General features: G+C 37.8%; 2 protein-coding genes across 2 annotated transcripts in view; one reads left to right on the forward strand and one right to left on the reverse strand.

Annotated features, from left to right (window-relative positions):
• CPEB3 (cytoplasmic polyadenylation element binding protein 3) overlaps window positions 1-455 on the reverse strand; it is an 88,841-nt gene extending 88,386 nt beyond the window's left edge. The window contains exon 1 of the mRNA XM_051619417.1: window positions 388-455. The gene's annotated coding sequence lies outside the window, so the exon portion shown is untranslated. The remainder of the gene's footprint in view (window positions 1-387) is intronic.
• Window positions 380-26,043, forward strand: part of MARCHF5 (membrane associated ring-CH-type finger 5) — a 28,521-nt gene continuing 2,857 nt past the window's right edge. The window contains exons 1-5 of the mRNA XM_051619418.1: window positions 380-847; window positions 18,022-18,224; window positions 22,423-22,553; window positions 24,621-24,804; window positions 25,236-25,402. Of these exons, the coding sequence (XP_051475378.1) occupies window positions 804-847; window positions 18,022-18,224; window positions 22,423-22,553; window positions 24,621-24,804; window positions 25,236-25,402 (729 nt within the window). The 5' untranslated portion in view covers window positions 380-803. The remainder of the gene's footprint in view (window positions 848-18,021; window positions 18,225-22,422; window positions 22,554-24,620; window positions 24,805-25,235; window positions 25,403-26,043) is intronic.

Genomic DNA, 26,043 nt, shown 5'->3' on the forward strand with positions numbered 1-26,043 from the left:
CCTCCACCTGCCCGGGGGGGCGGCGGGAGGCGCGCGACGCACCCCTCACCCGCCGCAGAGCAACGGTCGCTGCGCGCGGCGGGCAGTGGCGCGAGGGCCCTTCCCGCTCCCCCACCCTGCGGGCCCTCAGGGGGGCCTGGGCGCGAGGCAGCGGGGGGGGGGGGGGGGCGGCAGCCGCCACCGAGGGCGCGGGGCCGGGCCCGCCCTGGCCCTTCCCCGCCTATCCCCGTCCGACAGAGCGGCCATCCCGTCGCCACCTCGTCCCCTACCTGCCTCACGCAGGGTGCCGGGCAACGACTATGCGGCAGCGGAGAGGAGAGGCATAGGGGAGGGAGAGGGAGCAGCGCCACAGGGAGGGGAGAGGGTGAGGGACGCGCCCCGCCGGACCTTTAAACTCCCGGCGGCGTCAGGACTACACTTCCCGGCGTGCCGCAGGGGCCGTCGCCGCTGCTCTGGGGCAGGCGCGCTGCGGCGAGCGGGCGGTGGTGACGGGCGTCACGGCTGCACTCGGTAGTGACTTCATAGAGGCGTCGTCGCCGCCGCTCGCCCCGGCAGCGCGGGGGCCTGGGCCGCGCAGTTTCAGCGTGCGGCTCCGTCCCCCGTCAGCGACCGGCCCTTCGCGTCGTCTCCGCCTGTTCAAGGAGGGACCGCCCCGGCTGCCTCGCCGGAGGGCGGTTTCGCGGCCTTTCCTTTCGCTTCCCTTCCCCTGCTGTCACACGCGGGACGCGCGGCTTTGTCGGCGCCGAGGGCCGCCTTTGTTAGGCTCCGGGCCCTCGGCTGAGCCCGCTCCTCCTCCGGGAGCCATGTCCGAGCAGACGGGCTTGGCGCTGCCGCAGAGCATGGACAGGTAGGAGGAGGGCCCGGCGTCGGGGCACAGCGGGAGGGAGCCCGCGGCTGCCCGCGGAGGAGGCTTCGCGCTGCCTGCGGCGCGTTGCGGGTCGGCGGGCAGCAGCGGGAGCGGGCTGGCGGGGGCCGAGGCGCGGCGGGGCAAGGCCGGAGCCGGTGCCGCGGGTCCGATTTCAGTCTTTGGCTTCTTTGGGTTCCGGAAACTTTGGTGGTCTGGGCGAAGCCGTGCAATCTCTGTCGTAAATCTGCGCGAGGTACTGCGGGCAGCAGCGTGGCATCTGTGGCGGTGTGCGGAGTGTAGAAGGATCCCTCTGGCAGCTTTTGGGCAGGAGGGGGTGTGTCCGGCCCGACTCGGGCTCTGGGGAGAGTGGTGGAGATGTGCAGAAGGCCGTCCGGTTTCTGTGCGCCTAGGAGATCCTTTAGGTGTGGAAAGCACGTATAAGAAGGCTCTAAATGCTTCGCTGGCCTTGTTTGGTTTATTGCTGGTTTTACGATCTTGGAAGAAAGCCTACAATTGCTTCTTGGGTTGTTTTTAGAAAAAAGTCGTTTGACTTAAATGTAGGGGAGGAAAGCCGCTTACTAACTTAAATTATCGTTATTACACTTTTTTCTCTTTATGCTTTTATTTGAATATGTAGCATTTTCACCTATGCTTTTATTTGAATATGTAGCATTTTCACCCTGTTATACTGAGGGCTTAAGATTCCTTGTGTATACTTTTGAATCATCCAGGAAGTCCTTAAGACCCACCCCTATAAACAGCAAAATCACATTGAGAGGCTGTTATTGCAGGAGTTGTAATAGCCTGGTTTCTCAGAAGGTGGGGACCCAAAACTATTCAGGCTTGGATTGATGAACCTGTCAAACTTTCATCATAAGGAAGCAAAAAAAAAACCCCTGGTGTTTTTCTCCTTTCCAGGTCACCTCTAAGGAAAGAGGATTTAGCGAAATACAGGCTGTCATCAGGGAAGTAATGGAGACAAAAAATATGTGAGGCAGGGGCAGGGCAGAACTTGTGCAGCCTGGAAGGTGAGGATGAGAAGTTTCAGTTTGATTTAGAAAAAGGATAGAAGTGATTTGAGGAGGGAGAGAAAGTTGTGTTATAGAAAAACTGAAGAAGTGAGAGGTGACAACGGGACGATTGAGGTTATAATTTAGAACAATGCCTGTCAAGGAGGCCAGCAGCCAGGAACCATAAGTGCATTTCCAAGAAGTAACAGGAAGAATGTATATTTTTAGAAATACTGTCAGGAAAGTACACTTCCTGTGAATGCAGGGATTAAAAGGAAAGAGTTAAGGAACACAAAAAGAACTGGGAGGATGACAGAATTATTGGGTGGGGTGGGGATAAGGGGAGGAAAAGATCAGGAAGAGTGTTGCAAAATCAGCTGCTCTGAAACAAACAAACAAACAAACAATCTCATCTTCATCCTGAAGTTTTTAATCCAATAATGTAATATTTCATGTTTTGGAATTCTGGGAAACCATGATATTTTGAGTTGATTCTCTACTTGTCTGTGGCTGTGTATAATCTGTTTTGTGAATGTTTTAAAAAGGGGAATTACTTAACTAGTGGCTAAACCAGTTTACTGCTCTTCAGTTGTTACGTGTAATGGATATGTGGGTTTTGATGTACCTTTAATATTCTTGGATCCTTTCAGCTTTATGAAATTGTAATTTGTATCTCTGGCCCATGTCAAAGACTTTCCAATAAATTTGGAGTAGCAGAGTTGATAAACTCTAAAACAATTGGGAAGTGTCAGTGACTTTCTTAATAACAGTGGGGAAGAAGTTTTAAGGTAGCATAAAAGGACGTATGAAGAGTCTTTGCAACTCTCATATAAGAATAATTTCCTAAAGTATAGGAAACTTTAGAAACAGTAATGCGAGAAGTGGTGAATGGAGTGATAAGAAGAAGCCAAGTATTTAGGATCTGAATTTTAATTCAGAGTGTACTACAGTTCCAACCAATGGATTTTGGAGTGACCAATCCATCAAAATGCAGTCAGTGCAAATAATTTTTCAGTTATGTATTTGGTTTACAGAGTGGGGTTACAGTGGAAGAAAGCAATTCTCGTTCGTTTGATATTTCTGAAGGTCATACATAACTGTCTTCTGTTGTATGTAGTGATGATCAAGGTATACCTCCAGTATTTCACCTTAGGGGATGAGTCATGTGCAGGGATTCTGAGGGGTTGAAATGCCTCTTCTGTTATCTTTATTGCTAATAACAGTTGTTTTCCTGGGTAAGAGGAACAAACACATATGCAAAAGCTTAATAGTAACTCTTAATAGATTGTAATTTAACACAGAATGCGTACTTCTAAATCAAATTCAGATCTCTTAGTGAAGGATGCGGAAAATAGCTTTTCAATGAGTAAGACTTTGATTTGATTCTAATAGCTAAGCAGAGAAAAAATAGGATTTTCTTTTGTTTCCATTACCTAGGTGGTCATGCTGAGAGTGATGATGTGCTGTCGTATTATGAGTGAGGTGTTGCTGCAGATCTGAATGTATGCACAGCTCTATATACACGGGTTAGAGAGCTTATAGCAAGATATTTAGTTGTGTATTTGTGAGAAAGAACAGTTGGTGGATTCCCTTCACTCTTAGATTGTACATCTGTTTTTTTCCCCTTATTGAAGCAATTTAGATTTCTCCAGTGTAAGGCATGACTTGATAGAACCTCAACATTGTTGCCCAGGATTCATCCTTTTTTAATGTATTTTGTGGTCTATATTTTCCCTTCCCAGCATCATTTCAGTCTGTTGCTGTTAAAGTGTAAGGGATTTGTTACTTGAAATTTCTAGATAAGTATTTTATACTTGCCTGAAGGATTGGCTACAGTATAAATACAAGAAGCATGAGAAGTAGTCATGACCATGAAGTGACACTACATTCTGAAATTCTCTCATCTGCAGCATTTAGGCAACTAATCCAGATTATTATCATGATCCTTTCTGGCATTAAAATTTGAATTTCTGTCCCTTTTGTAATTTTTTTTCTTCTAGCTCATGTTTAAGTAACAGGTCTAGATAATAGTCTTAAAATACTGTATTTTTATGCATGCTCAGTTCTTTGCAGTCTATGGTAAAGGGCCATATTCCTGGACTAATGTGTGCACTTGAAGGCAGTGATTAGCTGTCTGTCTGAATTGTGAGGTCTTATTATTTTAATATCTTTATTAATTATGTTTTAATGCATAAACTACAGTATTATAGGAATTTCCATTTAAAAATAGATGTGGTAATGTTTTTTTTATATGCTGTTAATAAATGTAAAAACATTTTTCAATATTTATGTAAATAAAATTGCCAGATTACATTAAAATGTCTTAGAAATTACAGCTATTACTCTTTTGAGTGCACAGGGCAAACTTAACTTGAAAGTCAATCCTAATGCATTTGTCAAATTTTAACAAGCAGAGGCTATTTGATATGCTAGGCATCTTTTTAATATAAAAGCATTTTTTTAAGGAAATACCCAGAAATATATTCAGAATGGTATTATGTTATTGAACCTTTACAGTGAAATTCCTGTGCCTAGTATGCCAAGATCATGAACTATGAACTGCGGGATTTTTTTCATGTTTCCTTTTCAGTTAGGTCCTATTAATTTTCTCAGTCACCACTGTTTGACAACAGTTCTTCCAATTGAACACTTTCAATTGTTTCTTCTAGCTGCCTTGTGTAATACCTGCCATAACAGGTATTCTGGCTTCTTAATGAATTTTTTAAAACATTTTCATTCTTCTGGGTAACTTTGAAGATAAGATGTTGTACTTCCTGGTGGATTTTGGTGCTCTATTTGATTTAAAACATAATCTTTTAAATACTCAGTATTTTTCCTGTTGCTTGCTTGTCAAATACAATTTTACTTATATTTTTTATACTTGGCTTTTAAGCAGAACTAATGTGTAAATTCAGTTTGTTTTTAAGTTATGTCTATAGCTATATCTTGTCAGTTTGCTATTTTATTAGCCTTCTGTAGTAGCCTGCATGTTATTGCCAGGACATCAGTTGGCTGTGGTCCTGTACTACTTAGCCTTCTTACAGAATGCTTGACTGGATCTCGCTGGAGTTGCTGTTAGCATACGTATGAGAAGACAAAACTATTTATCTTACTATGCAGTCTTTGTACTGTGTTGGTTGAGCAGATGCTTTCTGAACTGACAAGATATAAAAAATAGTTATTCAACGTGTAGTTGCCATAATGAAGTCTGTGGTAAGCCCATGTCCATAGAAAACCTAGACAATGTAAATATTTAAGTGATTAAAAAAAAAATCTTCAATGTGGTCAAATTTAAAAAATTGTTACCTTTATAGATCTATCATCAGATGATCTCTGATTTATTTGTTTGTAAAGATAATCTGGCTAATCTGCTGCCTTTAAAAAAATATGCTTAGCTAAACAACAGCTTTCTCCTAGCTATGTCATTGCCTTAATGTGAGCTGTAATGGTATAAATGTACTCATATTTTTAAGCTTTATTTTCTTTATTCTGTTGGATTATGTGTGGGTTGCTCATGCAATTCATTATACCAGTGCTTCAGAATGCTGGGTTTGTGTTTTGTAGGGTTTTTTATAGCATGTTTGTGATAGTGATTTGTGGTACTCTTTCTAGCATCTCAAAATAAGACAACAATTGCTCATCCCTTTAAGACAACAGCTGCTCTCTCCCTCCCATAAATTTGCCATCTGGCCAGAGCATGGGCACTTTTGCATTCTGTTTTTTCAGTATTCCTATACATTAGTCAAAATACGATAAATAATCTGTTGTAGGCTTTTGCAGGTACATACTGAAGAGCTGGTGTGGTGGTAACTTTAGCATGATTTATCTTTTGCATTAGCATGCTTTATTCTCTGAATGGATAGCAGTTCAACTGTGGTTGATATGCAGCTGATAGAAATTAGAGCAACATCATATAACTGTTTTGTCTTCTACTCCTGCCATTCCTTTTTTTAAAGGACAAAATAGAGTTGAAATGACAGGTGGACTTTAAAAGTGATTAAAAGATGAAATGCACAATTGTTGTTGGCTTAAGAAATGACTTACACTATCAAGAGTGGTATAACTCTGTTGCAGCTCATTTTTCTCTTTGCCAGAGCGCTGATTCATCAGAAAAATGCAAACAATTTGCAAAATTCCAAATTCATAGGTTTTCTAATTAATCTTTCTGTCATGGGATTCAATGGTAATTTTTTTTTTTTTTTAATAAGAAAAACATATAGGCAGTGGTTTTGTATACAGTTTTCAGTTGCTTTTTTCGTTCCAGTTAGCACATGTGTAATTTTTTGTCTTGGTATGAATCTTTTCTTTCCCTCTCTGAAAGTGTGGGCACTGATTTAGATTTATTTGCACAATTTACTGTTGATAATTTAGTAACCAAAGGTACAGATTTGGATTAAGACCTTAATGCTACAGCCTAAGCAATGTAATTAGTGCAGTGGCTTCTTTAATTAAATACCTTTACTCTGAACTCCTTAAACTTGTGCTGGATGTTGTGCACTATGAATAATGTCACTGACTAAAATTGACACATGAGTAAATCTTTGTAGGAGTGGAGTTCAACTGGACAAGATAGGCAGAGCAGTAAACAACATAAAACTCTTCACAGGATTGATGTATTTTTACTTTCCACTGACTATTTACTGCCTCTACAGTTGTTCAGTCAGTTTGTTCTACTTGCACTAATTAAGTATGCCTCTCTTCATTGTCCTACTTGGAAGAACAGTTTTAATTCTGCAAACTGTTTTTTGCATTTTTTTTGAAAGAGGACTTTCCCTGGCTCTGGTCAAAATCTATCAGCAGCTAAAAGTACTGCTTTCTCTTATTCCTTTTGAGTAAATTATGCATGTTTAGAGAGTATAAAAGTAGAGTGGGCTGCACTGGGTTAGTCTCTACCAGAAAGGAAACAAGGTGTTACTTCCTGTCTTTATTCCACCTGATTGGAAGCTTATGCTGATACAGAAAGAAAAACGCAAAATATTGTAAAGCAGGTTTGAAGAATCAAAGTTTCAAGCTGTAATAACATTCTAATAGCTTGACTTTTTCATTATTGCTTCATCCCAGGTACATCCCTTCCTATCACAGTTCTCTATGCTGAAAGTTCTGTGTAGATTGAGTTCTTCCTGTGTCTTATCAGTAAAGACGATTAGTGGAGACTTACTGCAGACCTGCAGAATGTCTTTTGCCCATCTGTAGTATAAAAGTATCAGCATGTTATTTATAAACTGTCTTAACCTTTTGACTGTCATCTTACCTACATTACATTTTTATCTGATGTCTGCTTTGCTATGCTTAGGAATAAACATGTTTGATTGCTGCTTAACTGTTCTACCTGCAGAATCAAAAACTGACTGTTTCCTTTGGCATGTTGTCTTACAGTACTCACTGATGTTAAAACTTTTGACAGTGCAAATGTATTGAATAAATATCTTCATACATATAACAATTTAGAGAAAAATCGATTAAAAGGTTCAGGTATTAACTTTGGAACATCTTTTTAAGTAATAGTTAAAGTAATAGCGAATATGCCAACTCTCTAGGACTTATTTGCTTGGTGTTTCTGACATCTGAACTGGCTTAAGGTCTTCCTTTACTGCAGAATGGGCGGGAAGTTCCTTGTGTGAAAGTGAAGAGCTTTTTTATGCATCTTAATTCCTCTATGCAACAGAATGAGTTGGGTACCAGCTTGTTATAGCATGTAATACCCATCTTTATCGAAGGAGTGCATTACTTGCTTCTTTTTTACTGGCACTTGTGGCTTAAAACAAGTAGCAAGTCCATCTTCAGAAGAATCAAAATTCCCAATCTGAAGTGGTTAAGTTCTTTTAAGCAAACTGCTTTTTGTTGGTGTTTTAAATGAAACTGTTACTGAGGTTACAGGCTGGAGCACATGAGGTACTAGGAAAAGCCAGAGGGAACTGCTTAGCCTGAAGAAGAGATGGTGTGGGGAGACCTAAAAGCCTTCTAATACCTACTGAGGAGGTTGTTCAGAAGACAGTCTGGCTGTTTTGGGATGTTCTTGGCAGGATTATGAGATCCAATGACTGGAAATCTGAAGAGAGAATGTTCAGCATGTGAGGATGGGGAACAATGCAGTCAAGCTTTGCAACAGGCTACCTGGAGCAACTGTGGATCTCTGTCCATGAGGCTTTTCAAGACCCAGCTGGAGAAAGCTCTGACAATCTGGTCTGAATTAAGTGTTGCTTCTGCCTTGTGCAGGAGGTCTGACTAGAGTTTATTCCAACCCAAATAATTTCTTGGTACTAGGTCTTAGATACAATCTGAATTTGAACAGGGAGACAACACAGCATTACGGCTATTTGCATGACATGAGCATACTGTGCTGGAGATGCCAATACAGGAGGCACAGTCCACTAGTACCTTCTTACAAATCTGCACTTAGGCTTTTTTAGCATCTGCTCTGAAATCTATACCTAAAAGTTAAGATGATTTCTTGTCTAACTGGACTAGCATCTTGATTTTTCTCCTTTTCTCTAATATTTTACTTTTCACTCTTCTGTTATTTTAATGCTAATATGAGTGCTTTTCATCAATAGATTTATATTATTTAATGAAAGTGCTTAGGCTCAGGATTTTTGTGACATCTATTTTGGGGAAAGGATTACACACTTCCTGCCTGACAATTTAATATAAGAAAAATTCCAATCAAAATCTCTGCTTTTAAATGCTGGGTTAAAAAAAAAATTGTATGGAAGTTCTGTTAAATCTGGGACTAGCTGTTCATTTGTTTATGATTTTAAATTATAATTATCTTAACTGAATTAAGATAAAAATGAAAATTAAACTGGCCTGTTACATGGATTTCCCTATAATAAATAAATTCCAAGTGATTTAAGGGCCAGTCATGGAATCTTGATATATGCTTTTGTTTGGAAACAACTCTTACAGGAAACAGATTTATTTATTTTTTTATAAGTGCAGTTAGTGTTTCTAGGCTTTTAGGTGATTGATTGCTGATGAGCATTATGAACTATTTGGTGTTCTCAATTAAAGGATCTGTGCCTCATTCTTCCTTTGATTGCACGTCTCTTCAAGGCAGTGACTAATGGAGTTGTTATGCACAAGAAGAGCTGGCATTCAGTGATTGATTTATTTATTTATTTTCAAGACCTTTAAATATAAGTTATTTCTTCACAGTCTTTCTAGAAAAAATATTAGAAATCTCTATTTTAAAGCTGTAATAATGTATTTACATAGCTTCCTGATTTGTTTCTCCTGCTATAAAAGCCTCCTTGTGGGATCTGAATACTTCTGTTTAAAAGTGGATATTTTATATTGGACTAAAATGTGCCAAGATACGTTTGCCTTCTGTGAAAGATATAATTACAGAAGGCCACGTGATGAGTGCTTGTGACTGTTGTATCAGCGAGTCATGCAGTGAATTCTGGAGTGCTGAGGGGAGTCACCTAATGTTATGATCAGACACCCCAGAGTTTCATTCATGTTTATTTAGAGGAAAGATTATTTCCAAATATTCAATGTCTGCCACATTTGAGTGGTTTTTTGTTGTTCTTGAGGTACTAAAGTCCCAAGAATCTGTCTTCCTGACATTTAAGTTTGGGGGTTTTTTTATTTTTAAGGTCTTAAATTGTTCCGTTTTTATTATGTGTATTAGTAGGATATAAGATTACTGACTTCAGAGAGCTTTTTTGCTTGCTCTTTTATACTTTAAATTCTCTAATAAAAATGGAAGTTATAAACTGAGAAGAACTCGAGTAGTAGTTTCTACTATATGAACTCTGAGTTCAAAGCAATATGCTTGCTTTAGAGTCTTCCTGCCAATTTTTGCAGCTTTAGGACTACACTTCTATTTCTCTTCTCTTTTCTTTGGAAGAATATAACAAAAAAATTGATTACCCTGTATGGTCAGTTTAACAATGAAACTATAGGCACATATCACACAGAAATGGAACTCTCATTTCAAAATTACATTTCCTTAGAATGGAATGTAAAGTGAATAGCCATAAGTTTAGTTTCTAAGATTAAGTTTATGGTAATGTGTTTACTTTTGTAACAAAATATATTGTGCCTGAAGATTAATTTGTATTTTTACATTACCTGTGTGATATTGGAAAACTGCTGAAGGAAATTGAGTTCACATAATGCAGACTCTGTGGATGGAATGTAACTTTGCATTTCTTGTGTTTTCTCTTTTTCTTGTCACAGCAGCAGTTTAATGTCAAGACAGTTACAGTTTTAGACATACCTAAATTGGTCTATTCTGTATGTATGTCAATTCTGATATTTGTAACATCTGTCATCTACTCTGTACACGTACCACAAATGCCAGTATTGGTATTTTTCTGATGCAACTCTCTTGCCCTTTCTCCCAGTGCAAAGTAACACTGTTTAATGCTAACTACATATTTTTATCTTATTTTTGAGACTGAGAATTGTATTTAACATTCCAGCTTAAAACAGCAGATTAAAAATATCTTGATACCAATCTTTGAAAACACAGATAACGTCAGTGCTTTATTAAGGAAGCTAGTAAGTAAATGTAAACCTGCTGCTATGGAAAAGTAAATTCTTCAGGAGATACGACAGACTAATGCTTGTTAACCCTTTTCTCAGAACTTGAAGGAATAAAGGTTAAATTCTTTTGAGTCTACCAAACACTTGCTTTAACTTACATCTTGGCTAAGAGAGGAAAAATGTATGTACATTTAATATTGATCAAATGGCACAGCTAATTACAGAATTCTTACAAAGCAATGAAGCAGTTGTGCTGTGATTACAAACCTTGATTTGTAGGCAGCACTTTGAAGCAAGCAGTATGAGGTAAGTCGAATTTTTTTGATGTCAAGGTTGGCCTCAATGCTAATATTTTAAAATTCTTCAATAATGTTAGGAAGTTGTTGACTGGGGAATCTTCTGTGTATGTAATTAAGCTATAGCAGTACCTTAGAGTCTTGTAGCATAGTTCTGAGTCTCTACTAAGAAACAACCTCCTTTGTTCTAGAGGTTCAGATCAATTTTTTGCTGCCTGCATTGATATTTTTCACACACATCTTCTATCCTCATTTAGTGTTGATAAGTTGGAGAGTCAAATGAGTAATTTTCTGTGCATGGCTCTCTATTAATGTCTGCTGTTTTTTATCCACCGATATTTCGTATGCATTGGTTTAAGTGTCACTGTCTAACTGGAGAGGGTGTTGACTGTGCTACTGAAAACAATGTTGCAAGTGGTTTTTTTCCTCTCAAAAAGAGTTAGTGTTGTGATGGAGGGTATAGTTGAAGATACTTCTTGAAGGAGGCCTCAAATGATTGAAGCTGGATATAGTTACTTGTTTGTTATACTTTTATTGTCTGGCAAGTAAATCTGATATATTGGAAACCACAGAGACAGTCAAAACCCAGAGTTTCGTACATGATGAAATGTGTAATATCCCTAGGGAGTGAGGACTGCTGTAAGAATTTAATATAATAATTTGCAGATGAATTAGAGAAAGAGTGGCTTTTAAAACTACTCTGAAGTTTGAAACTGTCTTCCTTTCCAGTGTTGCTTGGCACTAAGACAGTTTTGGGTTTTTTTAGCCTCAAATAATAATCCATCCTCCTTTAAATAATCTTACTTGTACGTAAATCAGATAGTTCAGCTTGTCAGTAGTTGGGTGTTCTACTTTCCTAGTAGGTTACAGTTATCTATTAGATAAGGCTGCGTGTGGTCTTCCCGTCAAGAGTTCTCACCATACCTTGCACATGCTGGCAGCTTTTCTTTCTTCAACCAGGGTGAATATTACTATGTGAATTCTAGCTGATGGAGCCTCTTACTTCAGTTATACCTTGACATTATGCTCTTCTGCAATTAGATTGAGAGAAGTTAAGATAGAAAATAATTTATTCTGGTTTTCATTTTCCTCATCAGGAGGAGCTTTCAAACATACTGCCCTACAATTTTATGATTATTACTGGCAATTAATATATAATCAGTATGTTTAAAGGAACATTCAAGGAAGAAACTTTAAGTAGCCTCTAAAACAAAATTTGCTAGTTGCTTCATATCTCTGTTACTTTGTCAAACAATACTTAAGAAAATGTTTTCCCTATATAGTATACTATATGCATTATAATCCGATAAATGTTTAAGGTATTAACTTAATGTTAATTCTTCATAGTGTTTGCTATGTATGTATACTGGACTATTACTTCAGCTTTTCAAATAATGTTGTTCAAAGCCTACTTCAGTTTTGGAAGCAAATTCTTTTGTTTATATGGCATTCTATGTTTGGGTTTTGTTGTTTGGGTTTTTTTCCACCATGTGTTAGTCACTCTTTTATTTTTCTTCCTAAACATGATGGGAAGAATCAGTGTCACTGCCCCCAGACAGGCACACTCAGTAGCTTAAATCATTAGAATTGGATGCCAGGCTGCTAATATATAATACTAATAGTTAGCAAAATGTGTAATGTTTTAGCAATAATGTGCTTACTGCATGAGTGATAGTTTTGCCTTGTCTGTCCTTGGCGTATTTTTAGAAGGGCCCTAGTTTCCCACCCTTCCTTAAGAAATAAAGCAAATGTTTGTAACAACAAAGTTCTTAGTATATTTAGGGGCTTGCAGCAAGGCCACTGAGCCTTGGCAATTTCTTAGGTTTTCCTTCTGAAAAAGTGAGAGTATGGTAATATTAAGCGAAGCCTTTAAGAGAGCTGAATGTTTAAGTCTTTGCAAAAAGGGATATGCCTGAATAGGTGTTTGCAAAAGCTGAATTTGTCCAGAATGAAATGTATGATTTTTAGAAATAGTCTAGATTGTCTTTGACAAACTAGAGACTAAAACCCAATGAGCTAGCTAACTCTATGGGAGATTTCTTATTCTAAGCTGGGTAGAAGCAAAGGCCATAAAAGCCTTGCAAGGCACAATTCAAGCACAATAAGTGGTGGCTGGCAGTTAAAGGTTAAATTCTATCCACAAGCTAGAAAGTTGCCAGCAGGATTCTGTGAACTGTCCTTCACTCATATCTCTGCCTTGATATAGTGCAGTTAACTCAAGTGTAAAATATTTCTTCTTAATGTGAGCTATAATTTAGAATGTATAAGTAAGTTGAAGTTCAACTTCTGATAATCACTAGATCTTTCTGGTATGCTTTCCAGTTAATTTAATTTATTTATTTATTTATTTATTTAATATGTTTGACTGACTGCATATTTGGTTTTAGTCATCCATGGGCTTTTAAGAAAAGGTTTTAAAAATCGAAGTAGAGGCTTCTTGGCTAGAGGAAGTCAGAACCTATATATGAATGCCACTTATGTGGTGATATGTTCACACCAACATTAGCTTGAATATTCTCTATTTAACCTTTCTCTGTTTCTAATGATAGCACTACTTTTGTAGTAAAGGCTAGTTACTGTTTCTAGATTCTCATCAACTTCTCCTTTACTCAGCATTACACTCTGTGCTTGATGGCTAGGCAGAGCAGAACAGGGTATTAGGTCAGATGACTTTCAAAAACTTCCTTTGAAGATTTTAGTCTTTGTTTCAAGGTGACAGCATGTTTTCTAGTTGAACATCCAGGCTGGCATGTGGTTGCTATGCCATGCTGCCTTAAAAAGGATCTGCAGAAGTAATGATGGAGCATCTGATACTAGTATTTTCACACTGATACCTCTGTTCCTCACTCTCTGTGTGTGCGTTTGGGTGTTTTTTCCGCTTAGGATATAGTGTAAGGATTTTTTTGAGTTTGGAGCTTGGGTTGAAGATAAAAGTATTTTCTGCTGTGTGTGATGGCCAGGAGAATACTGGGGAAAGTGTGGTGCTCTGTCCATAAACCTGTTGCAGTCTTCCTCTGCTAACAAACATCCACCATTGTGGGATTTAGGTCTGTATGCATTCTGCTGTTGAAGTCTTCATGATGCTTTAAGCTTTGCAGTTGAGTTCATCTCCTCCATCATTTATCTCCTCCATGAAGCATGATGTAAGCTGGCATTTCTTGGGTAAGCAGTATTCCTCTCTCTGTAGCCTTTATCAGGGATTTGTAGGCTAGGCTTGCATTTTGTTGCAACCAAGTAGTGGCCCTCTAGCACAAGAATCTTACTCCTGCTGGTTCCTTCAAACTCAGGAAAAGGAAATGTTTAGCAGTAGCATTTGCAATACATTGTTCTCTGTGGTTTTTGTTTTATTTTCCTTTCCCAGAGAACAGTCTGCTAAAATGTCAGCCAGCCCCAAAGCAGACTACCTGTGTTGTATGCTACTAGGTAACCCCCTTGATTTTTCTGACATCCTAGTCTTACTATTTCAACACGATCTTACAGTATTTAGAGTGTAGTTGGCAGGTTTAGTGGAAGCTTATCACTATACTTCATCCAAGATATTTTATCTGTTGGTATAGACTACTAATAAAAATTTGTTACAGAAGCTCATGAAAAATTACTTCTTCCAAACAGCAGATTTGTGGGTCGTCCTTCAGAACACTGCCTTTTTATGGCCAGCTACTGGAATGCTTTCAGTCATTTCTTCTAAGATACATTTTCATCCTTCACTGTATTGGCTCTCTGTGCTATTATTGCTCTCAGTTATGTTTCAGCCTTTTCACTTCTTTTCTTTTTGGATGTGAGACCCAATTGCAAAAAGTCACTCGGTCACTTACTGTTGAGCAGAACAGTGGTGCTTTATTCTGCTAGCAAGTTCCCACTGCTTTAAGGGAAAGCAGTTTATGCTGTGTGAGAAATGCGGAAACGTTTTTCTTGTATTTTACAAAGGATCTGTAAGGAGGAGAAAATACCTTTTAGCTCACATCTCTTGAGCATGTCATGCATGTTCAAATCTGTATTTCCCATGGCAAGGGCTAGGTCTTGCTAAACATCTTACAAGAAATATCTTAAGACGTTTTCTTGTTTTGTTTGTCATTCATACATGTGTACCACTGAACAGCAGGGAAAAAACTCAAGAATTTTTGCATTCTCAGTTGTAGAACTGAATATTTGAAACTAGCCTGTAAAGCAGTTGTGCTGTCCCAGTTGCAGAAGTCATCTTTCATTAAGTGTTGTGGACACAAGGCTGTATCGGCTGGGCTTATGGAATGTTAAGGATTTCTGCAAACTTTTTACTAGCATATAATATAATAAACTTACTGCTTTTAAATTATTATTTTTTTTTATTGCTTACATAGTCATGCCTGCTGGAAAACAAAGCTGTATCATGGTGAATTCAGATTCCAAAGACTGAGGCAGGTTTGATTTAAATAACATGAATTAGATCCTATCCTTCCTCCCTAAGATTTTTAGGGGAAAAAGTGTAGAAGACGTGTAACTACACCTTTAGAACAAATGTAACTCAATAAAAAAGAAACCAGCCTACCTGTAGGTATGTCTGTTGGTACTGTTCTTACTAGTGTGCTGGAGCTATAACTCCAACCAGGTGCAGGAGAGAGTGGCTCCCTTACTAACTAGAAACTTGTGGTTTGGAGAAGCCTGTTTTTAGGCAGGCCTTGGCTTTCTAGATCAGTCATATAACATTTGGAGTGCAGGGTCTCTAGTCTTCAATACAACATTTTATCCATCTGTTTTGCTCTTAACATATGCAGCATCCTGAAAAGAGTTTGTCTTTGGTAGAGAAAAAAAAAATAGATACAATAATTCAGTTATTCTTGGAGTCTGAATAGAATTTTCGAGACTTGAGAGCTTTAGGTGCTGAGGAGCCGAGTCTAAAAGACATTTGTAACCGTATATTCAAAGCTGAAATAATTATATTGACCTGTTTTTTGTGTATGCTTTGTTTTGATTTTTTTTTTTTAAAGCCAAAGAAGTGTGGAAGAATACATTAGTTTTATTGATTTGGCTGTGTAGAAAGTCATCAAGGAAGAATGATTGAGTTTCTATCAGAACCAATGCTTGTCAGCCTTTTCTATTTCAGGTTGAGTAGCAACCTGATTCAGTGGTAAGAATCAAGGTCATATTTTATTCAGTACAAGAAAATGGAAAATCTGGCAAGAGCCAAGATACTTATTTTGAAATGGTTTTATTTAGCCCTTTCTGCTACAGCTGCTGTCAATGGAAAGAGATAAAGCTGATGACAGAATACAAGGAATGTACTGTTCATTATTCATGACCTGCTAAGGGTTTAAGTCTGTAAAGGAATTTGTTAATCTTTTTATAGGTCTGTCAGGTTTTCAGATATAATAGCAAGGCAAGAAATTGGATGAAACAATTAATGAAGATGCATATTTTTCTTATTAACCTTAACAGAAAGCTTGAATGGAATTTAGTCTACAGAGTATTCATGGTCAAATTAACTAGTGAAAATTGTATTGTAGCAAGATTCTGTTCAAACTTAAATCTGTCATTATTTTACTAAGTGTTAGACTTCTGTGGCTTGGTAGCATCTGACCTTACTGACACCCACAGACGTAACTAGCTCTAATGTGAAGCCTTTAGTTTAAAAATAAAAAATAAAAAAGTTAGATTTGGAGCAATCAGTTGTAGACCTAAATAGGATGTGGAATAAATGAGCAAGGATTTGCCTTTAATGGAGAAAAAGACCTATCGAAGAACAACAATTATCAGTAGCTTTGTATTGTATTGTTTGTTCTTAAAGTAAATTCGGGTTTTCTTGGTGTAAATAGAAAATAAAACATTGGAAGATAAGAACTCCTTGATATCAAGTGCAATTAATCAAAATGTCTACCATGATTTGTAATATTTTAATCATTTTAATCTAGATTCTTACTAACCGGTGGCTTGGCTGCCTCTCCTTCCCCTGCTGAGGAAGGGTAATGTGTCCTTTCATTTAGGATTGCTATAGGTGCATATACGGAGCATGAAGGTGTGCATAACATTATGATTCAGATTTAAACAGATGTTGTGGGGAAGGACAGAAAGAAGCAAAGTCAGACTTTGCTTTTACCTTCCCATTATGATGGATGGAAGAAATTGCAGTTTTGATTAAAGATGTCAGTCTTCCAACTGAACAGTCTTCTTGAATGAAAATCACAATTCTCAAATCTTAATTTGTTTAGTAGTGCCGGGGCAGTTCTCAGCTTCTGTGTATCCCAGTTACTGTTTGTTATTGGTTATACATAAGAAACCTTTCACTGTTTCATCTTAATGATGTTACTCAGATTACTAAGAGAATAAAACAGTGCTGCAAAACTTCAGTTAGTGGATAATATCTAATTAGGTTGTATCTTGATAGTTAAATTATAGGGATGCTGTTGTCATACATGTTTAACTATGATTGTGGTGGCTGGTGTGAAATATTTATTGAAAATATATGTATCAAACCAGATGATATTGGTGGTAAAATCCTTATTTTGTTAGCTTGGTTTATTACCTAATAGTCAAGATCTTAATTATGAGAATTAGAAAATTATTTCACAGTGAAAACTAAATTATTCAGTGAATGTATCTGATATTTTCCTAGTTTAGATCTTTAATTTACTTTTTCTTGCAAGTTGTGAGGTGTCCAAGGGTCTGGCTTAATCATCACTTCAGATATCTAGGAACTATCTAGGATTTGTTCTCTCTTCAGGTCAGGTCACATAGCCTGTCAGTTTTGTGTTCTCTCCTTACAGAACTGGTATGTTTGAATTTTATATATTTCAATAATTCTTCAGTGTGGAAATTACCTCCTCTAGTGGTACAACCGTATTTTTAAGTCCTTTGTAACTTAATTTAGATTAGACAACATCTGTATCTGATTTAAGTACCTTTCCTTTTCAAAGAGGGGGAATGAATTGTTTTTGTTTGTGATACATTGTATTATTTCTCTTGTTTTGTCATTTAAATTAATTTGTTTCCCAAGTAACAGACTACTGTATTGATCTTATACTTTTAATATTAAAGACTTAACAAAATAGCTGCTGTAGAAGATTATAATACATTTTAAAATACATGGGGTTTTCATATGTTGAATTATTCAGAGGTGGAACTACAGTCTCAATGGTTTTTAATTCATAAATTATCTAAAAGCTAAATTAGTCATACAGAATGTATTAAAGGCAGGTGTTTAGCTGTCTGTAATATTATGTTAATGCCAGAACAAGACTGTGGTACCAAATGCTTCAATTTTTGGTTATTAAGAATGAAGCAATAAGCATTGTCTCCTCTAGGTGTGTATTTTCTAAAACTACATGCTTTCACATGTGAAAGGTTACTTGAAGCATGTAAAAGCAGCAAAACATATCTTACTTTTTCCTTCCTGTAATTACAGAAGCTGCTGGGTTTGTTTTGCTACTGATGAGGATGATCGGACAGCAGAGTGGGTGAGACCTTGCAGGTGCAGGGGCTCCACGAAATGGGTTCATCAGACTTGCCTACAGCGCTGGGTGGATGAAAAGCAAAGAGGAAACAGTACTGCTAGAGTTGCTTGTCCTCAGTGCAATGCAGAATATTTAATAGTATTTCCAAAGCTAGGTAAGAAACGTATCATTTAAATTAAAAAAATAATATAATGGATTCTTTCTTGATATTGTTCCTACCCTTTTTTATTATTATTTTTTGTGCTTGGAGCATCAGTTCTGTTGAAAACTGTCTATTCCCCTTTCCAGATAGAAATAAATAACTTAAATTCTGCTTAAATTCTATTTGGTGGATTAGTTCAACACCTTCTGAAAGTTTTCCACTTAGGTATATTAAGAAGTCTTACAAGTAATTAACCTACAATGAATTTATGGTTACTGTGATTTCTTTTCTTGTTGAGCAGAGGGCAACTTCTTCAGCATTTGCCACGTACTAGCACATAAACACATGCAGGGTTTTTTTTTCTCAGCTCGCAGATATACTCTTATCAAAGGAAATTCAGAGGAAATAACATTATTAAACAAACTTTTGCCTTACCTGAAAAACATCTTTTTACTTTGTTTGGGAGGTATTCCTGAGTCAATATTCAAGAGGCAGAATTGCTGTGGTTGCTGGGCACTGATCTAGCTCTGTCTGTGAAGATGAAAGAAAAAAGTTGGAGGTAGTCTTCCAGAGTCTACTTGAGTAGCTGAGTAGGACACTGCACAATGTGTTGCATATATTTAAATTAGTAGTGGTTGCTGCTGTTCCAATCCTCATCTGCTCATATTAAGTAGGGCAAGAAAATGAATTGTTGCCATGGAAACTTGAACTTTGTTTAAAAGTAAAACTGTTTGTTAAAGAAATGCTGTTCATCCATTCAGGCCTCCTGGCTCTCCTGCCTGCCTTCCTCTTCGCTGGGACACTTGCCTCCTGGGCATGGAGGAAGTGAACTTTGAATATGGACCAGCTTTATTGGGCTCCCCTTCCCTCCAAGGGCTTTGTCCCATGGTACCCTAGTAAGCAGATCCTTGAAGAGACCAAAATCTGCTCTCTTGAAATTGAGGGTAGCGAGCTTTCTTCACTCTTTCCTCACTTCCCTGAATTCAACCATGTTATGGTTGCTACGACCTAGTCTCCCATTAAGTTTTTGCATCATTAACCAGCCCGTCTCTGTTGGTGAGAGCAAGGTCCAGCAAAGCACCTTTTTTTGTTGGTTCCTCTACCATTTGGAGGAAGTTGTCATCAATGCACTCCTGGAACTTCCTGGATTGCTGGTGCTTTGCTGTGTTGTCCCTCCAGCAGATATCAGGGTGGTTCAGAAAGTAACTGAAGTATCCTTTAGATAATTACTTCAGTTTAATAAATGAGAGATTTTGTCAGGAAAAGCTCTTTTAAAGCATGATACCTTTCACAAAATGAAAACTGTTTTTCTATTTAGTGTTTCCTTTTTTAATGTATACACCAGTGATATTTAGTTTCCTGCTTCTTCCTTAATACAAAAGAAACAGTTACATTTTACTTCCTTTCTCACTACCTCCTTCCTGAGGGACTAATTAAAAGTAAATAAATTACTGGAACAGTGTTTCTGAAGTTTTTTCTCAAGGTTCTATACCTCATTCTGTAGCTTGCTTCTTTTAATGACTAGTATCAGTAGGTGCCATTTGTTAGTACTTTTAGTGTTAGACTTCTGCTGTTGCCATATCTCTGTGCCAAGATGGGTAAGGCTTTGTGTTGCCCTTTAGGACTCACCAACTATGATGGGTTTTTTGAGTCTCTTGTCTTCACACAAATGTATGCTTTCTAAATGGTGCAGTTAAACAGTTTTTTCAGTGACTGTGGGAAATAGTCAAGATGTGTAAATTACTTTATTACTTGCAGTTATGACCTTGTTGCTGTTTTGAACACATTGATAGACATCCAGCACTTTCTGAAATCTGTCCTGGAAAGTTAAGCATAACTGTTAATACAGCTGAATGGCTTGTTCCAGTTCTTTTTATTTTGAGTAGTGTACTCCTCCTTCAGAAACTCTTTGTTTGTGGTACCTGATCAATTCCAGGATGCTCAATTTGAGAATAAATGAACTCTATAGTTACACTTTGTCCGCTTCTTATGGACTGACATCAGTTGGTGTATTTGAAGCAGAGTGCTGATGAGATGTTTACTGTCTTACAAGCCACAAAGGAAGATGCTTCCTGCTCTTAAAACTAGAGCTCATTACTAAAACAAAGAATGCTTGTTGTACCAAAAGATGCATGCAAAGGTAACCAGTGGGATAAGAACTTAAGGCTCTGGCAGAGCTAGAACAGAGAGTACACTAAGCAGTATTCTGCTCAAGTTGATTAGGACTGCCCTCTAGTCTGATACCTAACTTCTCAATATTTACAATTACTTCTGTCGAGACTGCATACAACCTAAATGTGTTTAAATTGCAGCTCTTCAGTATGGTATTCACACACATACCTGTGCATGGAAAAAAAATCCTTGTCTGGTCTGGATGCTACTGCTGTACAAACAGTATGTAAAATCCTACCCTGTTCTTCTTTAAAAAGAAAGGGGGGGGGAACAACAAAACAGATGTGGGAGTGCTTTATGAGAATAGCAATGCTGATAAAACACAACAATGAATGAGTTCAATTAGATGTTGCCGTTGCTTGTTTTTATTGGTTGACTTGAGCTGAGTAGAACTGGTTGCATTCACACTAACAGCTGCTTTCTTGAAACAGAAGAATCAACTAAGTCATGAAGCAGGAGTCACAATTTTGTCAGTGTGGATGACGGAAGTAAATTTTCTGCAGAACTTTTGATGTGAATCTCATTTCTTGATTGTATATTTAGATGCATAGCTTTTAATTCATTTGGTGTAAATATAATAGTTCAAAGGACAATCTGTTTTGGAAAAGGGTGCTAAGTTATCACTGTCCTAAAAAACTAAGAATATAAAATGGTTATATACTAGGAATATTTAAGCTAAGAACTGAACTGCAAGTGATTTTTTGTAGATTTGGTGAATACCAAATACAATACCTTTAACTTTACAAAGGCAAAAAAAGATAAGTCCTTGGCACCTAACCTTCTCAATTCAGTGCAAGATCAGAACAAGTTTTGATTGTTTGGATTTTTGGAGGAAAATGGCATACAACTCAGGACAGGTATACAAAACAGAGGATGCAGACTAGCCTGGCAGTTGAAATTCATTGAGTGTAAGTCCTGTATATCTCGTTTATCAGGACTTCAGTAAGTCATTTAACACCATTGCTCAAAAGATCACTCTCTCTCTAGCACCCACCCATGCCTCCCTGCCCCTCCCTCCCAGAAAAAGAAAACTTTAGGAAGTAGAAAAAGAAGTATAGGCTGGTAAACTGGGATGAGAGACACCGAGGATTAGTTACTTCCAAGAATGGCTATAGGCTGGTTTTGAGAATAACTAATATTTTCGCTGGTTTTTGGTAGGAAAAAGTAGGAGAGAGCTAACAAGAACTATTTATGTGTCTGAGCTGAAGGAGGGCAGTCTGTATATAAAATTTGTTGATAAATACAAAAGTATTGTGGAATCTGGTCATGGTGATGACATTTTTTTCCTCCATATGTATATTTCAGACTTCAGTTTCTGGCTTTTGCTTTGCTGATGCAGTCTCTCAAAAGATGCAAGCATGCCCTTGCGTACTTTACCGAAGTTGGTCAGGACGTGAATGTCTTGCTTTGTGTAGGTCTGGAAAGGGCAGTTGTCCATAGACAGAACAGTGAAACTCTATTCATGCATTGTTGTCAAATAACCTGAACAGGAGGGTTTTTTCCTCCTTCATTTTTGAGAGGTGATCCTATAAAAACACTGGATGCAGCCTCTTCCAGCAGAAGGAATCTTTCATATTGGCTGTGCTACTTTTTACGGTGGAGCAGGATAGTTTAGTGACAGAATTCTCAGGTGAAGCTGTCAAAGGTAAGCACATGAAGTACATTGCAACTAATTAGTAGTTCTTCCTATTGAAAACTAAAATATCTAACAAAAAAGCCACTAACCCTAAAATGGTTTCTACAGCAGAAAAATTCTGATTCAACACAAAGGAAGCTAGTCAACTTTAGTGCGTGAATTAGTCACTGTTCTAACCAGTATATTAATGTCTCAGAAAAATGTTGCAATGAATGAAATGGTAGGTAGAAATCATTTCAAGTTTAGCTTAGTAGCTTTTTAATTCTATGTTCTCATTTAAACAGCATGTGTGGGATGTCAGACTTGTATTTTGCCAAGTTTTTTCTTTCTCACAAGTGACATGCTGAGAGCTTTCTTCAGTATTCTTATATATCTTGAAACCTTACTTTTCCTTTATCATAGGTCCAGTTGTTTACGTTTTGGATCTTGCAGATCGACTGATCTCAAAGGCATGTCCATTTGCTGCAGCTGGAATAATGGTGGGCTCTATATACTGGACAGCTGTTACATATGGAGCTGTGACAGTTATGCAGGTACACATGTACACCTTCTTACTAGCTTTGAAAGAAAGTCTTCTAAAGAAAAAGTACATTAAGATTCCTCTTTCCTTGGCTTAAAACATGCATTAGCTGCTTTCAGCACTTTCAGTGTAGTTAACAAGTGAATTCAAAATGAGTGAATAGAAAGCTTCTCACTTTTAACTGATCATAGTGTATAAAGCCAAGTATGTCTGTTCAAAGGTTGTTCTGTTTGCAACTTAAAGAATTCACTACTACTGCAGCTGGCTGCCTTTCAAGCTGGTAAACCCACTTCTGTTCTTACAGAAAAGGTGCTATCATCACCTAACTTCTAATAATAGGTAGTCTTAATTCTTCAGAAGAGACATGAGACTAATCTCTTCATTTATCCACAGAAAAATTTTGCTGGGAATGTTTAAAGAGTTGAGACATGGGGAATTTTTCAGTCCTATCTCTTTTTTATTGTATAAAGGAAACTGCATGTTCTGAATGGTGCAATTCATTCATAAACAACAAAGGCAAAACACTGCAAATTAATAATATGTTCTCTTAATTACTTCTGACTGCATGATTAGTTGAAAGGGAAAAAAATACTTTTTCCTCCTTGTGTTCTTGTGAACTCGCTATTTAAATATAGAAGTAACATTGACAGGTGGTAGACTATTAACTATGGAAAGGCTTGTTTGTGGCTGCCCTTGTTCAACTACAAGTTAAGGGATTTCATAGATTGTACAACTAGAAGAACCTTTGTTGCCATTTTAGTTATTGATTCCTGTATCAAGCCCATAAACTGTGTTTTTCCTGAAAGCATAAAAGTATTTCACATGCTAATTGAGTTATAACTGTAATTAACAAATCCGTATGCTAATAAATATTCCTCTACACAGTTCTAGTTTTAAATATACATCCATGTAAGTCTTATGGCACTACATTTTCTTGAACTGTATGGTACTGTCGTGCAGTTCTGCAAGCCACTCCACGTCAAATTGTGTGCTATTTTTGTTCTGTTTGTATAGTGCTGCATAAGTGACTTTCAATACCTCCTCTATTTCAGTGGATCAGTCTCTACATTACAGAATGGTATACTTAAGAATTTCCTCACCTGATACTTTGTTCTTCTTGTGACCCTCACAGGAACATTGCAACCATCTGTAATACTACAGCTAGACTTCCTGAAATGTACCAATCCTTATCTCCTGGCTTACTACTATACTGAGCCTTTTTTTTGTAGGAAATTACATGACCTTTTTAGCTTCTCTAGAACTACATAACCACATGAAATGCTCTTTCCTGTAGTTTGTTTTGCTTTTGAAATGTTTAGACAGCTGGTCAAATTCCAGGTATGAATTTCAGTGTTTTCCTCTGATTTAATGTTTTTTGATCATATAAACAGCATGCTGGGCAAGAGTGCAATTGATTTTTGCTTACAATAGAGGTGATTAAAATGGAAGTGGAGGGAAACTGTTCCAGCCCTTTTGCCCACCCAAATTTGTTAAGTTTAATACATTTTGTTTCCTGATGCATTTCATACTTCTTTCCCTCAGTTGAAGGGCCAGAGAGAAGCACAAAAAGCTATTTTTAAAGGTTAAGCTTCAGATGAAGAAAAAAAAATACAAAATTGACATTGTGAGTTTACTGGTAGTTAATTCAGTAGCAAATAATGGGGTTACTGAGAACAGAGAGAAATGGTAATCTAAAGATACTGAGGCTTTTTTTGGACTATAAGGAGAAAAAGGATATCGTCAGACATCAGAGGGTGGAAGATAGTGAGGAAGCTGAAATACAAATTCTGAATATCTTTTTACAGGAATAATCTGTTGGTGGCAACAATATTGGTTATGCCTGTTTTAGGAGGGTGTGGGATATAGCAGTACTTCCTGTTGTAGACAAATAAAATTGAGTGGTTTTCAAAGCAAAGCTAAAACATACAGTTGGAAGGTAGTGTGGTACGTTACCCCCTGCTTCCCACCTATTCCAGAAGTACTTTTTTGTTTTTAAAGGTTATATATTCTTGGTTTCAGTTCTTCTTAGAAATTACATTCTTTGTGGCCTTTGTTTGTCAACTATATTCATATTTAACAGGTTGTGGGTCACAAAGAAGGTCTTGATGTCATGGAGAGAGCTGATCCTTTATTTCTCTTGATTGGACTTCCCACTATCCCAGTCATGCTAATATTGGGCAAAATGATTCGTTGGGAGGACTATGTGCTCAGACTGTGGCGCAAATACTCGAATAAGCTACAAATTTTGAACAGCATATTTCCAGGTAATGTTATTATATTTTAAAGGAAATACCAAGCTTGAATTTGTGCCTTTGGGAGATGGGGATAGGCAAGTAGTTCTTGCTGTCCTTGAGTAAAGGTGATTAACACATTCCCTTTATTTTATGTTCAGTCTGTTTAAATTGTGTTTGTAAAGTACCTAGTGAGAAATGGGCAAGAGGAGCTGGGGCATGGTTTCAGTTAAGGCCTTAGTAATAAAGCAAGATACTGAAAACCACGGGTCTTATTTGAAAGCAAAAATGAATATAATTATTTAATGGAAATAGAATATTACTGAGAAGAGGGATAGTTCTCAAAAAGTAATTGGGCTTTAGATTTGTACTGAAGTGTAGGTGGTGGGCACTAATGTACTTTCTATATTCTGTTTGAGGTAGTGGCGGTGTTACCTTTTCTTCCCCTACTCTTATCCCTGTAGGCATTGGATGTCCTGTTCCTCGTATTCCAGCAGAGGCCAACCCTTTGGCAGATCATGTCTCTGCAACACGTATTCTATGTGGAGCTCTAGTTTTCCCTACTATTGCCACAATAGTTGGCAAGCTGATGTTCAGCAGTGTTAACTCCAATTTACAAAGGACAATCTTGGTAAGATTCAGGATTGTTTGTTTCGTAAACTTTTATAATACGGGAACATGAAGTGTTGTGGGGGAGAGAGAAGAAGTAAAAGGAACTTAAATTGATCTAGAACTTAAAAGTAGCATTTGATTAAGGGACTGGTGTGGTTTTTGGTTTTTTTTTTTCAAGGTTGCCTATCTCGGCAGTGGGCAAATGTGATGTGTGTGAGATACTTTATGCTTATGACTGACACCAATCTCAACACTAGGCAAGGTTGAGACTTGAATTTGGTGCTGTACTAGGCAGATCTTAGTAGTAATTAAGGGTGAAGAACCAGCATCTTCTAAGAACAATCTAAGCAGGGGAAGTCTGGGGTTTATATTGTCAACCTTCTTATGTTAGCTTCTGTTTACTAATTCTTTGAGAGAATTCCTTTGTTATGTACTTATTTTAATAATGAGAGAAAAATCAACTCTATAGAAGTTGAATGGAGGGGGGAAGACAAAGGAGACAATCTATTCCTTTATAAATAACCTCATTGTCTTGGAGCCTTTCAAGGGGAAGCACATTGAGTTTGGTAAGGTGGTATCCCAGGGCATCTGACTGTCATTTAAGCCCCTGTTTGCAGTTACAGTGTGTCTCTGCACCCCTCCCTTCCATATGGAAGAAAC

This window comes from Apus apus, chromosome 4, assembly GCF_020740795.1.
Source record: "Apus apus isolate bApuApu2 chromosome 4, bApuApu2.pri.cur, whole genome shotgun sequence".
Lineage (NCBI taxonomy): Eukaryota > Metazoa > Chordata > Aves > Apodiformes > Apodidae > Apus > Apus apus.